The 16,755-nt window shown below is 42.5% G+C and overlaps 1 protein-coding gene across 1 annotated transcript; it reads left to right on the top strand.

Moving 5' to 3' along the window:
- Window positions 1–268: 268 nt before the first annotated feature.
- hspa12b (heat shock protein 12B) lies at window positions 269–16,557 on the top strand. The gene is made up of 15 exons (XM_070854555.1): window positions 269–407; window positions 526–662; window positions 2,664–2,727; window positions 3,188–3,270; window positions 3,599–3,723; window positions 3,818–4,004; window positions 4,427–4,531; window positions 4,781–4,897; window positions 6,292–6,469; window positions 11,095–11,181; window positions 12,919–13,023; window positions 13,103–13,361; window positions 13,444–13,547; window positions 15,106–15,296; window positions 15,374–16,557. Exons 3-15 carry the CDS (start codon window positions 2,682–2,684, stop codon window positions 15,842–15,844), a joined length of 2,058 nt encoding a protein of 685 aa, XP_070710656.1. The 5' UTR covers window positions 269–407; window positions 526–662; window positions 2,664–2,681; the 3' UTR covers window positions 15,845–16,557.
- The last annotated feature ends 198 nt before the right edge of the window (window positions 16,558–16,755 follow it).

Here is a 16,755-nt window from a genome sequence, read left to right as displayed (position 1 = left end):
AAGAGATAATTAAACAGAGGAAGGATACATATGGAGGAGTAGGAGGGGAGGGAGAGGGCAAGATGACTTAACTGGGATACACAGCTCAGGAATACTCCACCCTCACTCTCCAACACACACACACACACTGCAATTTCCCAGTGAGGTAGATCCCCCAGCATTCCCCCCCTATGCGCTGTCACAGCCCTCCCACTATTGCAACTCATGTGTGTGTGTGTGTGTGTCACGACTTTTCTCTGACATTCCTGTGCCGAGCGGAGAGGCGGTGAGCTCGGCTGCAGAGAGGCAGAACTAAAAATCCAGCTCAGAGCTTCATTAGGAAAAGCTGGAACTTTCTCAGAAGAAGAAGAGAAAAATAGTCCTTTCCTTCAGGCTGCAGAACATTTCTCCATCCATCACATCTTATTGTGAGCTTTTCTCATTTGGGAATTCCAATTTTGGGAAATCCGTCTGCAGGTCAGCTGGGAAGTCCCACATTTTTAACAAGGGATTTCTAGAAAAGCATCCTCTTGTATCTCCTCACAGTTTCCTCCTGCTCTCCTCTCCATCTCCCTCCCTGGAGGCGGATTCCAAACTTCGGACTGCAGAAATCCAGAGTTTGGGAATACTTTTGGAGAGGCAAAAAAGGACAAGGGTATAGTGTTGCAACAGCATAGAAAGAGGTGAGTTAACATTCAGAGAAAGAACTTACGCTCTGTTTAGACAAAAGCATTTGTCAAATGTAATCTAAAACTTGCATTGTCAACAGTCTTCTGACTTCAACTAAATCCTGTTTTCCCAGTAAATCTACCCTTAATGTTTACAAAATATTTCCACATACTCCAGAGATAGAGCTTGATTGTTAATGGTGCATAAAAGTGGAGTGTGTTGCACAATCTGCCCCTAATGTAACGTCTCAGGGGAGTTAGAGTTGCTTGTTCTGCTGATTCTCCTGCTAGATCTCAGTTGTTCGTCTAAGAAAGAGAGAAGGAGAAAAAAAAGATTGGAGGGGTGTAATTCTCCCACAGCACACTGAGTTTAAAGAGATGACGAGATGCGAGCAGAGAGAAGGGAAGAAAAAAGCGCTTGCAAGAGAATTGAAGCAGGGGAGAGATGAGGAGTTTCATCCTCTGGTTTTATCATCAAATAGCGGGGACAGACGCTGGGAACGAACCCCAATGATGCACACGCACGCACACAATGTGCTCAGATGTTTCAGGCGCATGCTTGGATAAATGCATACAGATGTTGCATGCATGTACACATAGAAAGGGATGTCAAACTAACTTATAGTCGCTTTATCTCTATATATAACTTTCTCAATGTCACACAGTCACTAGCACTCACAGAAAGACATTTAAACAAACACGTCTTTGTTTCACTGCACTCATCTGTTTAGTTTGCTCTTGGCCCACATCACACACTCATCCAATGAGTCCCAGTGCTGCAATACAATACACTCACACTCACACACTCACACTCACACTCACACACACACACACACACACACACAGAGTATGCAGTAGGACATACAGTCAACATACAGACAACTTTAATTAGGACTGTTTGAATAAAACAAATTAAATACACTCAGGCACTCTTGTATTGAAGCAGTAGATTTCTTTCTCTCACGTTTCATGCATGCACATCTTCCCATTCTTTTGTCTTCTATAATTCACTTTCCTGTCACACCCGTGCTTGTGATGATAGAATTAGATGTTAATGAGCCTTTGCACAATAGTCGTCATGTTATTTTTAACAGTTTCTCTCACTTGCCCACGTGTTTTCTTGCTTTTTTAACAGAGACAGAGATCGAAAGCTGGCTCACATTGTAGTTGTGCAGCATTCACGTATAAGGTGTTTGGCAGATGTTCTGATCCATAAACTTAGACGCGAAGGCTTCCCCATGCAACCAGACCAATGCAACCAGACCAATGCAACCACTCGCTGACCTGCAAGCCGTTACAGCAGCTGGGAGCTAAAAGTTCAAGTGCACTGTGACAGACTGTGAAAGATGGCTGGGGTGTGTCTTCATCACTTCCCCTATTTGGCTGATGAATATCTGAATATCTGAAGTGTGTCCAAAATTACTCCCTATTCACTACCCAGTGTACTGGATTTATCTTATGCCATTTCAACAGTTTAAAATATGTATAACACCCGTTAATGATGAAACAAAATGACAATGATTAATTAGGGTCTTATTTTTCATTAGGGTAGTATTTTTGTATTTACTTTTTTAGTACCTCTTTGTCTTCATATTAATTTGAAAAGTCCACCCATTAGAATAAATTATTTAAAGCTACGCTAAATCACATTTTTATGAACAGAAAACTATAACCATCAAGACGAAGCATTTTATTGTCTTTTAATTTAGCGGTTTAAGAGCCAGATATTTCCCTCAGGAGTTGGCGGAGACTAAAACAGAGCTAAAAGAGAGTGAATATGTACAGTGAATAATACAGCTGCTGCACCAGCCAAAAATGAATCAGTGCAGGTTTAAGTTCATTTATTTAGTTTATTTTATTTACCACTATAATTTTACACATTTCACAATTGTGTATTTTTTCATCTGAATTACGTCTCAGGAACATCACACTGATGAGCAAGTCAAAGCCAAAGCAGTGTTTTCCTTACTAATCATTCTTTATGCATCATGTTGGTGTTGGTGTGTTGCTCCGCAGACCCTGGCTCCTGTGAAGATGGCTGACGTGATGCAGCCAGACCCCAACAGCCTGCAGCTACCCGGTGAGACACACATACAGCTTCTGCACACACTTCATTACTATGGCAACCTGGTGAAAATGACTCACCTCTCTCTGGTTATCTTTTGGAGCGTGAACACGCTGACCTTTCCATGTCCCTCTCCCACTTGGAAATATTACTTAAATCAGATTCCAGTGGCATTCCAGTCATTCCTGCACATTACAAATGTGCAACCTCACATCCAGAGAGCTTCAGGTCAACTGTGATTACACCCCAACTCGCTGCGTATATGGATGTTAGTATCAGCAGTGGATGACAGTCCAATGACATCTTTTTCCTATCGATAAGACAGTATTCCCAAGGCTGCATATCACTTGAAACACACAGATTTTTCCAGTGGAGTACGTGTGGCCCTTTTCCAATGCTGAAACATGGTAATAATGGGATTTTATCCACCCCTGCATATCGTTAAATTTCTCCTCTTTTATCCATTAATTCCCAGGTGATAATTTATCAGCGCCTGCTTCGCCTGCCACAGCTAGAAATGACTGCAGCATCACACCTCTCACACCCACACCCTCACCGGTAACTATGCACACAAACACCACTCACCACCATTCACCACAGACACTCGTACACACCCTTTTCACTTACTACTTAGTTTCTTTATATAGAGCTCTTGAACACAACCTGTAAACCCACATCCACTTCTCACTATCATTAGTGGTTTATAATAACACTTATACTCACAGTTTAAAGTGGAGTGGAGACTAAGAACAAGTACCCAACAAAGACTCCAATCTGCGGTGGAGAAATATACACACCCTGGCACTGCTACTAAAACAGGAAGGTGATGAAAAGGAGATTAATGAGCACATGTCCTTCTCCATCGGGCCTTCTTTCTCTCTCTCAGAGGGTGGAGGTCAGACCCAGGATGTCCTGTCCGTTCTCTGTTGTGGTGGCGATAGACTTTGGAACGACCTCCAGCGGCTACGCGTTCAGCTTCACACAGGACTCAGAAGCCATACACATGATGAAGTAAGAGCCTGTGTTTGTCGTTTTCAATTCTATTCTATTCTATTCTATTCTATTATTTTCTACCCTTGACATCACTTTCGTCCAATCTATGCAGGCGCTGGGAGGGCGGCGACCCCGGGGTGGCCAATCAGAAGAGCCCGACATGTCTGCTGCTGACTCCCGAATTGCGATTCCACAGTTTTGGGTTTGCGGCCCGAGACTTCTACCACGACCTGGACCCAGAGGAGGCCCGGCACTGGCTCTACTTTGATAAGTTCAAAATGAAGATCCACAGCACAAGTGTAAGAGAGATCAGAGAAATCAGATGAGAGAAGCAGAATAGTGAGAGACAGCCAACTTTATTTAAGACATTCAGACCAAAAGGGCCAATTTTACATCTATTTACATCAATGAATTAACCATGAGATGTATAACTCAGCCAGTAAAATGGTTGTATAACATAATTTGTGAGCCTGGAGGATTTTTGTCGAGTATAATTACCCTAACAAGGTCATAGTGATGTCATCAGGGTTGCACTTGAGACTTGAGATTCATAACAGAAAACCTGCTTGACAAATGGGTGATGTTGAAATTGAGAGACATGGTTGATTCCAGGTTGCACTGTGGGAAGTGTAGGCTCCAGTGTCCCTTAAAGCTTTAAACATCAGAAAGATGGCTTGCTCTTGCCGCAGAGTTTCTGCAGTGTAGGCTGTGTTTGCTGCAGGACCTCACCATGGAGACAGAGCTGGAGGCGGTCAACGGTCGGAGGGTGAGGGCCATCGAGGTGTTTGCTCACGCCCTGCGCTTCTTCAGGGAGCATGCTCTAAAGGTACGCTTTAAAGCCCCAGTTTATGATTGCTGTACGGTGCCCCATAGTGGACAAGTTTATACACTGATTATACGTGTGTGATTTCTTAAGATATGGCTTATGTATTCCTCTTTCTTTGCAATCCAAGGTGTAAAGATGACTTCAAATGATTTGCTGCAGCTCATAGTCCTGTGCTTTGATGGAAGCTCATATCTTTAGCTTGACTTTGAGTGTTTTAGCAAAGAAAGTGTTTCCCTTATTCTGTTTTAGGAGGTGAAGGACCAGTCATCATCTGTGCTGGAGGGGGAGGAGATCAGATGGGTAATCACCGTCCCAGCCGTGTGGAGGCAACCCGCCAAACAGTTCATGAGAGAGGCTGCATACCTGGTAGGAACACACTCTCACACACACACACACACAAATTCGAATACGCATAAATCCATGCACAAAACAATAGGTATGACTGGCTTGAAGAGGCTTCAAACTTGCTCTGATTAGAAAATAAAACATTTGACATATTGTATTAAATACAGAGCATAAGCTTTTAAAGCAGCCAAAACTATTGTGTGATTAAAAAGACGTTTACCTCCCCTTTAAAAACCCTCCAAATGACCAACAACACATTTTCATTAAGCTTAAAACAAGGTTGTTTTTTCTTGTTGTATGAGATTAAAGCTTGAGCTTGAGTGGATGACGACGATTGTCCAGAGTGTGGTCATCTTTGGCTGTGAGTATCTTGCTGTAACGCATACAACAGTTCCATGCTGTGTTATTACAACACACACATGCGACACACTGGGTGAGTGTGTGATGGAGAGAGGAAGAACAACAAGGAGATGGAAAGAAAGGCAGCATTTAAAGCAAGAGATAAAGGCTGTCTGATTAATGTTCCCATGGAAGATCACTTACTACACACACACGCACACAGACACACATACACACACACACTGTTAGAGATCATAACCCTGCACTTTTGCCTCTATCCTCCGTGCATATATTCCCACCATCACACTCTCCTCCTCAGTGTACTGTATGTGTTACAATGAGTTTTAGGAAGTGTGCGTACACGGACAGGAATCCAGGGGGTCCTATCACAATACACATCAATGAGAATGGACCGACCTGTGTGTGTGTGTGTGTGTGTGTGTGTGTGTTCGTGTGTGTATATAGCTCATGGGAAAGACCGTACAACCTTTTACTTCCAAAGCCACACACGCAGATCAATTTGTTAACCATTATCGCTCATCTGCCCTTCACTCATTCGGGTACAAACATAAATAGTCTAATGTGCACACACTTTCACATGCACACTGACATATATGCATACACACACACACACACACACACACACACACTCACACCCACACACCATGTGCTGGCTCCCAGTTTGAGGCCGTCGGGGTGTGTGTGCTTCCTGCTGGTGATGATGTCATCACAAGTGAACAATGAGGGAGACCGGCATACAAACACAGGAAGTGGTGTCCAGACCCCCGCCCTACACACACACACATACACACACACACACACCATACCAGCCATTCAACTTTACTCCTAATCAGTAGAGTACTAGTAAAGACTAATGCATACAACCAACTCTCCAACAGCACTTAGTACAGGCTTATATGAGCAGTATTTACATGTTTGTCTTAAAGCATGATGGATACTAGTTTGTCTAACTTTCTGTCTCTTTGCGTTTTCCTATATGATTAAGAGCTTTTCAGGATAATAAAACTCTGCTCATACATTATTCTCTCCCTCTCTGTCTCTCTTTCCTCCTCCAGGCTGGTCTGGTGGCTCCTGACTGTCCCGAGCAGCTCCTTATCGCTCTGGAACCTGAAGCTGCATCCATTTACTGTCGTAAGCTCCGCCTCCACCAGGTGATTGACCTGAGCTTACAGCCAATCACAAACGGCCTCGATCTGGAAGCCTCCCGGCCTTTCGACTCCAGCTTCAGACAAGGTAGTGAAGGAGGAGTATGTGAGTGTGTCTGTGTGTGTATGTACTCTTTTCTCTGTGTGTCTTCTTGTGGGTTTTGTCATTAGCATAAGCATGAAACCACACTGTTCCTGGAAATGTTGTTGTTTGATTTCACTTGGGGATTTGGGTTTTTGCAAAGGATGAACTGCGTTTGCGTGTGTGTGTGTGTGTGTGTGTGTGAGAGAGAGAGAGAGAGAGAGTGCATAAAAGAAGGGGAAAGCACTGAGGGTAAAGATTTGACTTCAGATACTGCTTGTGGTTTTGCCTCAGATTACTTTGCAATTATGTATGTGTGTGTGAGGTTGTATGACTTTGCAGTTGTGTATGTCCGGGAGGGGGATTGTATGTATACACAGGCTATATGTGTCATGTAGAGCAGGCAAACTACTTTTTGTATGAAAACACTATTCTACATTCTCTAGATAAGTATTCTGTGTCTCATATGGATATTGTGGCAATATGGCTACGCTTTTTAATTCATTACTGCAAAGTGGGAGCATCTAGGGTTTATTTTCTGCATAGACAATACAGGGAGAAAGTTGAATCTTTCATTAAAATGTAAAGGGAGAAGGTAACTAAGACCCCAACTGTGTAGTGGGCTTAATATTTTGTAAGGTAAGGTGAAACCAAAGTTTACATAGTTTAAATATTGCATAGTGCCGCTTTAAACAAAAACTTTAACATGGGAATTCACTTCTTGCTACTCCCTTCACTTTATTCTATTGTACAGTATGTGGATCATAAAGCTCATATGGGTGTATAGACTTTCAAAATAAAAGTACAAAAAAAGTTCTAACTAATCTGCATTAAAGTTGCATTGCAATCATTTCATATCAAGTAAATGCTACCAAAATGCTGTAAAGGAACAAAGAGGGATTTCAGTCTGGGAAAAGTAAGACTGTTGCATAATTCAGCGAACGAACGAATGCCCACTTATACATATGCAGCTAGTCACACACACACACACACACTAAACACAGGATATTGTAATTGGAACAAGGTGCAGTGAGACTATGATCTCACCCCCTCCTGGCCTGTCATTCTCCTTCACGCATATTCATTTTTCTTTCTTTTCCCTCTGTTTTTCTAGCATTTGCTCCCTCTCTAACTTTGTTGTGCCAGGTTGTACACACAAACAGAGACACACACACACTTGGGTCACAGTCATGGTTTTTACTATCTTTAGCTTTTCTTCCACCTCATTTCGTCTCCAAAGATAGCACTGGGGAGTCATTAACACACACACACACACACACACACTCACACGCACACTCACACATACATAAACACACACATACATTTCTTTTCTGCTTCAAATAGTTGCAAATGATTTCCAGACTTGCACTGCATTCATCACCCCCATACAAAGGCGCACACTCACACATACACATGCACAGACATACATTACCTCCTGCGTCATCCAGAGCCTTGAAACAACTGTACTTGCTTTCAAGACAATGCAGTCGTTGTTGCTCAATGAATCTATAATCTTTCTTGTCAATCTTTGTTTTTCTTTACTTTTTCTCCTTTCTTATCCTGACACTCATCTCCTCTACCCTTCTCTTATTGTAAGTTGTGTGGTGTGCAATACTTGTGGGGTTTGAAGTAACCTAACAAAGAACACTTTTACCTAAATTATACAAACACTTCACTTCAGGCTGTCAAACCTATAACTAGCACACGCACACACACACACATACATACTCTTGCAACAGGACCACAGCTTCGGCACAAACCTGCCAAAGAGGCTGTATTATTAAAAGCAACAGACAAAAATATTAAAAAAATTTTAACATCCTGCTTTTGCTTCTTTGATCTGCACTTTTCTCTCATCTTAAAGCCATTATGTCTCATTTCGTGGGTTCGCTTGCACGTATGAAGCCATATAAGTGTATCAGCTCTGTCAAACAGGCTGTCAGGTATTTTGTATTTCTGTCAGCTCTGTTTGAGTGTGTTCTGTTTTTGCTGGCCTCCATTCATACTCTTAACCTGCCAGTCACGCGTTTTACATTTCGAGGATGAAGTTTCGAGAGAAAGTGGAAATGTGAGCGCGCTCTTCATTTCCAACAAATTGTTCCTGTCATGCAAAAACATTATTATTCTGGTTTTGTTATGTTTTTCTTGTGTGATTTAGATTGAAAGACTTTATACTATTCATTGGGTAAATGCCATGACCTTGTGGGTTACATGGAAAACTTGTTTGAATCATACTATACGTAGTATAAATTAAAAGCATTCCTCTACATTAGGTTGAAAGTGAGGATAGCTGTCTTTTTGCATTAAGCTTTAGTAAAACACAAGCTAAAGGGTCAGTTTGTTTATAAAAAATCTTTCAATGCAGGCAAACCAGTGCAAGGTGGTGAAAGGTGGTCATGACTCTTGAGTCCCACAGCCGCAGAGCTGATAAATAAAAAAGAAAAATTATTTAGAAAAGAGGGGCCCAGAGCAATATTTCAAGGACAAGAACTCCTACTTTTGCCCCTGGGACTCAGACATACAGTTTGGGTAGAACTTATCGTAGTTTAGAATTAATAGTTCAACATTTTTTCAAAGAGATGTAAATCTCATGTGTTTCTAACCTGTAATGATATGTGTACAGAATTAAGGCCTGTAATGGTCAGCACTTCAACCTGCATTCATCGATATCTGTGGCCACGTGGGGGCAGCAGGAAACAAGTTTTAAACACATCATTAAGACATTAAAACTACTTCTTAGGTTGATATGGCTCTTCTTCCAGTCTTTATGCCAGGCTAAGCTAACTGACTAGTATTCTAAACAGGCCTCTGGAGCTTCAGCATCTTCTCATCACACTCTCAGAAAGACGGCGAATAAGCGAATCTCCTAATGTTGCACTTTACGCTAAGGTAAAAATGTTTGAGCAAATATGACATTCAACTAACTATGACTTTCAAAAAAATATTCGAACACTGCAAGTTAGCGTGCAGATGCACTCAAAATGATTCAACCCCCACTGCAAATTAGGTGTATTGGCAAAATGTACAACCTGTGTTCAGCTGTGTTCAATGAACAACTCAAGCAAGAACATAATAATAGATGGGTTCTTCAAATTCAACACTGAATGTCACTTTCAATGAATACTGCAGTCTCAAAATTATTCAACCCCCTGAATGGAATCCCTCATGAAAGCACTCATTTGCCAATCAGGTGTTGTGTCAAGCACACCTGACACACAACTAATTGAGGGCTTCATTAGTTGAATTGGGCGTGCTTGAGATAGAACTCATCAAATACCCGGACTGACGAGAGGTGTGTTCACTGTGACGTTTGATTGCATGTTATGAGAGAGGAGATCATTGTTTAACACAAACAAGGAAAATGATACAAAAAGACAGCAAAGGCACTGAATGCTCTTGGAGATACTGCTGGAAGCATAGTTCACAAGTTCAAAGCTAAAGGAACACTGGCTACAGAGGAAGAGGAAGCTATCAACGGCTGCCACCAGATTTCTGAGGAGGCAGGTGGCCAAAAGCCCTCAAGTGTCTGCAAAAGACATGCAGCAAGACTTGGTGGCAGCAGGCAGGTTTCAGTTTCTACAGTAAGACACATACTAAACGCTGAAGGCCTCCAAGACATACACAACTACTGACCCAAGAGCACAAGACAAGTCTGCTCCAATATGCCCAAAACCACATAAATAAGCCACAGAAGTTTTGGGATTCTGTTCTGTGGAGCGATGAGACAAAAATACAACTTTTCAGGTCTATGGATCAGTGGTGTGGTGGTGGCTCGGTGATGCTCTGGGGCTGCTCTGCTTCTTCTAGCACTGGGAAGGGCAAGATGGATTCAATCAAATATCAGGAAATCCTGGGAGAACACGTCATGGCATCTGTGAGGAAGCTGAGGCTTGGGCATCGTTGCAACTTCCAACAGGACAATGATCTCAAGCATACTTCAAAGTCCACCAAGGCTTGGCTTCAGAAAACGTCTTCAAAGATACTAGAGTGGCCGTCACAGTTGCCTGACTTGAATCCCATTGAAAATCTCTGGTGGGATTTGAAGAAGGCATTTGCAGCACAAAAACCCAACAATATTAGAGAGCTAGAGGCTGTTGTTCATGAGGAATGGGCTAAGATTCCTCAGGAACGCTGTCAGAACCTGATGTCTGGCTATGGCTCACGTTTCCAGCAGGTTATCACAGCAAAAGGGTGCTCTACTGAGTACTAAAAATGCTTGTTAAGAAGGGAATGACTAATTTTGAGACTGCAGTAGTCATTAAAAGTGGCATATTATGTTGAATTTTGAGAAACTGCCTGTAGCATTAGTTGTGTTGAGCTATTCCAATTGTTCTAGTTTGAATTCTTTGAGCTGAAAGTTTGTAAATTTTGCCAGTACACCTAATTTTCAGTGGAGGTTGACTTATTTTGAGTGCAAATGTACATGAATGAAGCAAGTCTGAACGCAGTGAGAGGATGTGCAGAATACAGCCTTTATCTTTAACCTTGCTGTGACTTTTTGAACTGATTTAATGATGCGTGTGTGCATCAGAGATCAAATCCACATATCAAAGGTATAAAAACTGAAGCATGTTGTGTACCGGTGTGTAGTTAGCTTTGTGTGTGTGTGTGTGTGTGTGTGTTGGTTGCAGCGAGGGAGCAGTTGAGGCGATCCAGACACAGCAGGACCTTCCTGGTGGAGAGTGGAACTGGAGAGCTGTGGTCAGAGCTACAGACTGGTAAGAGTGTGTGTGTGTGTGTGTGTGTGTGTGTGTGTGTGTGTGTGTGTGTGTGTGTGTGTGTGTGTGTGTGCGTGTGTGTGCGTGTGTGTGCGTGTGTGTGCGTGTGTGTGCGTGTGTGTGCGTGTGTGTGCGTGTGTGTGTGTGTTTGAGAGCGATAGACAGACCTCACAGGGAGGGGATATTGATGATTTTGACTTTTAACCCCTGCAGGCCAAATGAGAAGCAGACATATCTACTTTCTACTTTTTTCCACTGTGTTCTTTTTCTGTACATTCATTGTCACTATCAGAAGCTAAAATACCAAAAATACATATTTTAATATATCTAAAATATTAAAGGTCTGTGATTAGGTTAGCAGCATGACACCTGCCACACTTCTTAATGATGATACTGGGTAACATCAACATATTAATATGGAGCCTAGAGTATGACACTAAATTAAAACCCACTGATAAATTGGTACATTTTAAGAAAAAAGTTATTGTAAATTATTAGAAATGAAGTACATTTGCAATTACACTTTAAATTATTGATCAATAACTTAAAATTCATTTTTAAAAGATATTTCAAACTGCCATTTATGAATATGTCACCTTTATTTGCTTCCTATTGTAACATATACAGTTTCTATTTTATAATAACTATTCTATGAACTCAGAGCTCAGAGCTCCAGAGCTTTCAATCTCATTTAATGGTCTTTTGCAGTAGATGTTTTCTCCGTCGCCATGGACATTGAAAGTTCCAGAAAAAGTGGAGCTGGATTGAAGATTTGTTTGTTGAACTACTGATTCTGAGGTTAAGGTTGAACTTTCACAGGTGACTGAAATTTTGAGAAGAAAAGTCCAAATGTTACAAGAATAATTAATGTCAATTTCAAGAAAGTTATGATTTAACAAGAGCAGAATTGTAATACTAAAAGAATGAAGTTATAATATTTTTTCAAAGGATCAACTAGTTTGTACAAAATGCCCATGGAGTCAAGATGATAAAATCCAACCCTGGGACAATCAAACTCACCCCGTTCTTTGGTTTTAGACACAGTCTTTTCTTTCTGTTGAGCCATGACAACAATCTGAGGAGCCACACACCCCTGCTGACCCTCTCTGCTCCCTTTCCTGTCCACACACAGGAAGGACCCAGCCCATGGGACTCCCTGCCCCGGCACTGTAAATAAACCAAAGGAGTAGAAACCCTGCTTCATCCTCCTCCTCTTGCATTTTCTTCTCTCATCCCTCCTTCCATTTTTTCATTTTTGTTAAACTTTGAAGCTCACTTTTTTTTTTTATTACCTTTCTCACTCACTCATCCTACATCACTTGTATTAAGGGTGTGGTCAGCTCAATCAGAGTGGCTGAGCCAAATCTGGCTCTTATCGGCGGACGTATCATAAACACACATGCATACACACACTTGCAGAGGCAGCGCAGCAATCACAGATGCCAGGAGGTTGTTTATGTTTGAGGGTCTGCTGTTCGAAGCGCCCCCGGGGAAACAGACACACACACACACACACACACACTGAAGACGTTTAGACATTCCACTAAAATGAAGACGCATCCACAATTTCCTCCTAGAAATGTAGGAGAATCATCATGTCCTTCCGGAACTACATAAAATATTTCCTGGCCCTAAAATCAAACTGATAAGCAGGTTTTTTTCTGGTTCACAGTTCTCGGATTTTCAGAAAAGCCAAACTGCCTCCAGTCATTACAACTGTGTGTGCTCTCTGTGTAGGTGACAGGTATATTGTAGCAGACTGCGGAGGGGGAACAGTTGACCTGACAGTCCATCAGATCGAGCAGCCACAGGGAACACTCAAAGAGCTCTACAAGGCTTCAGGTACAGACTTTCACAGTCTGCTGAAACACAAACATGAGCTCATTTGCTCCAGTTGCCAAAGCAGTCGTTTGTCTTCCAGGCGGACCGTACGGTGCTGTCGGAGTAGACCTGGCCTTCGAAGCCATGCTGTGCCAGATCTTCGGTGAGGATTTCATCCAGAGCTTCAAAGCCAAGCGGCCGGCAGCCTGGGTGGACCTCACCATCGCATTCGAGGCGAGGAAACGTACAGCAACGCCAGGCAGGGCCAACGCCCTTAACATCTCCCTGCCCTTCTCTTTCATCGATTACTACAAGAGGCACAGGGGCCAGAGTGTGGAGGCCGCCCTGAGGAGGAGCAAGTCAGTGTGGATTGATTGGATTGAAACATTGAATTGATTAAGTAATAGTTAAGGTGCAAACTCTCTCATTTGTGTGTATTAGTATGAACATAGTGAAGTGGTCGTCCCAGGGGATGCTGCGGCTCACACAGGAAGCCATGAACGAGCTTTTCCAGCCAACCATCACCAACATTGTCAAGCACATTGGTGAGAAACACACACTAACATGTATAGACTGCAGGGCTGCCCACATAATGAAATGGATTTTAAAATTAAATACAGATGGATGCATAGTAGCAATTATTAAAATATGTGTATGGTAGTGTATGGGTATAAGGATGCCTGTTACATCAAGCCCTCATTAAACGAGTTCACACTGTGCTGATTAATTCGACCACCAGCTGCTGTGGCCTAGTGATGGACTAGGTTACAGTAATTACGAGCATGCCGGCAAAAACCAAGGGTGTACAAATGTTCAAGAAAAGTTTCTGATGCTCCAGATAAAAAAAGAAACTCATAATAGATAAATAAAACTCATGAAATTGGCATACGTCATGAGCATGTGTCAACAGTTTTTGTCTAATTACTTCCCCACCGCCAGAATGGGGAGGCAAAAGTTGTGCACCTCAGGTTTAAAGCGCAACTTCGCTACAAGCTCATCATGAATTTGGGCATATTATCACCTTTTAAGATTTGCTAACTTGTTAGCCAACAGTTTCTGTAAACTGATCCAGCAGACACAGAGCAACATTAGCTTCCATTTGGAGTTGTGTTTCTGACAAAATCTGAAAAAATGTAAGTATTCTCTTCTTTTAGCTCTAATCTGGTCTCCACCAACTCAATTCTAGATAATATCTGACTCTTTAGCTGCAAAACGCTCCACTGTGGTCACCAGCTGGTCGCTAACTTTGTCTGACAGCTATTTGGTGTCTTTGCAGCTGCCTGCTGCCGGACACAAGGGTGATATGAGTAGTGAGACTGAACCAAAACAGTAAAGTCATCGGCCCTGAAACCAAAACAATGAGCTAAACTAATCTAAAAAGCTTGGAACAGCTGAAAGGAACTGCAGAGTTGGATGGTGATTGTCTATAGATTCATAACTACAAGGGATTTCATGTTACACAGTCATCTGACCCATTGTTAATGTACCAGTTTTGATTAGTGCAGCTCACTGAGATGGAAACTGGGTTTGTTTTGACTCTTCCTCACTGCAACAAACATCTGACCTCAATGGATGAGAAGTTGCCAAAAGTGCTACACTTCTGTCATCTTCAGTCTTAGTCACTTAGATTACACATCCTTGTTTGCGTGTAAAAGGGAAGTGTGAATCTAAATGGTACAAAAGGACAAAAAAAAACCCAATGTGCATTTTTCTACTACAGCTCCGACCAAACAAAACAGGCTTTAGGCATAGCGGCTTCGTTAGTGTCCTCATTCTAGATGATGGTGATCTCATTGTTTTCTCAGCCTTGACAGGACAGAACTGAGGCAGAAACATGCAGAGTTTGTTTTAAATCAGTCACATTCCAGTGCAACAAAACCAGGGAGTTGGTCTTGTTGCATATATTAGCTCTGCTGCTGGCCTCTGTTGGATCACCATAAGACAAAGAGTGGGAGTCATGTGTTTTACATGTTTCAAAATGAAGAACTACTAAGTAGGGATGATGGAAAGGCAGTGACTTCACTTTTCACATGAACACAAAAACTCATACTCCAAAGAAGTGAAATTATTTTACAGATCTTCCCTCTTTTCCTCCCCTGGCAGAGGAGCTGATGGCAAAGCCGGAGGTGCGAGGTGTGCGTTTCCTCTTCCTGGTTGGTGGTTTTGCAGAGTCTCCCATGCTGCAGAGAGCAGTCCAGAAAGCACTGGGGAGAACGTGTCGCATCATCATCCCCCATGATGTGGGACTGACCATACTGAAGGGTGCCGTGCTCTTCGGGCTGGATCCCACTGTGGTGAGTTGTCGGGAGGACATCTTAGTCCTCGAGTCACTCTTTGACTCATGTTCTAACGAGCTCTCTCTCCCTCACAGGTCAGAGTGCGTCGATGTCCCCTGACCTACGGCGTTGGCGTCTTGAACCGCTTTGTGGAGGGACGCCACCCTCGAGACAAACTACTCATCAAAGATGGTCGCGAGTGGTGCACCGACATCCTGGACCGCTTCGTCTCTGTCGACCAGTCGGTGGCTCTGGGCGAGGTCGTGAGGCGGAGCTACACGCCTGCTCGTCTGGGCCAGAGAAAGATCATCATCAACATCTACTGCAGCGCCACAGATGACATCACATACATCTCCGACCCTGGAGTCAGGAAGTGCGGGACTATAACTTTAGACCTACCGGAGCCGTTACCGCTGCCGGGAGCAGTGGGAGGAGCGGGAGGAGGCCCAGAGAGGAGAGAGATCAGAGCGACCATGCAGTTTGGAGACACGGAGATCAAAGTCACAGCCGTTGACGTCATGTCTAACCGCTCCGTCCGGGCTTCCATAGACTTCCTGTCTAACTAAGGAGGAGCAGGAAGTGGAAACGAGGACTGGAAAACATAGAAATACCTGATTCTAGGGATGATAATTCTAGAAAAAGCGGTACTTTGGGAGTGGGCAACTTGTTTTTTTTTAAATAAGAAACTCTCACATCACATTCAGGCTTAACATTTACTCTTTAGAGTAAAACACACCTAAAAACAAAGTGTCAGTATCACCTCTACTCCTCCAGGGTGCCCTCTGTGTACAGGAGAGGAGACTTTAATTTGTCTGCCTCAGGGCTTCAGTGGACAGATTGTCATTTCATGCCATATATCGCTGTCACAGGTCCAGAAAATGTTCAAAGGAACACGTGTGAACCATTTTATGCACGATGGAGGCTGACTGCTGCAACGAACACATACCTTCTAATAATCTAACCTGTCCAAGGAATATTTCACCTTTTACCTATGAAGACGCTACATAATGCATTTTACTACCTAGAGTAAAACTCACTCATTCAAAATTCCTCATAATGAATTACAGGGATATCTCACGTTCTGATCTGATACCTCATTTAAATCCTTTTCCACTGTCCATATACAAGATATTGATGTAACCACCTGGACTAATGTGACTCTTTGTAATGAAAAGCTAAAAATCATCTTGGAAGATGAAAGTTCTCGGGATGCATCAAAACAAATCCAAGAGTCCTTCACAATGACAAACTGTGGCAATATTGCATAATTTGCTTGTGTCTTATAAAGTACGTTACCATTCACATTCAGGTGTAGTCTACTTATCGGTAGTTTTTAACATTTCAGGATTGTTTTTTCTTTGCAAAATCAGGATAAGAGCTTTATCTGCACAAGTTATTTCTACCAGATTTTTCTTCCGGCACTTAAAAAAATGGGAAAAATCAAACCAACCTGTTGATTTGGGCTGAAACTAAGCTT

This window comes from Pempheris klunzingeri, chromosome 23, assembly GCF_042242105.1.
Source record: "Pempheris klunzingeri isolate RE-2024b chromosome 23, fPemKlu1.hap1, whole genome shotgun sequence".
NCBI lineage: Eukaryota > Metazoa > Chordata > Actinopteri > Acropomatiformes > Pempheridae > Pempheris > Pempheris klunzingeri.
Note: the sequence above shows the minus strand (reverse complement) of the source record. Positions and strands in the feature narration are given on the sequence as shown.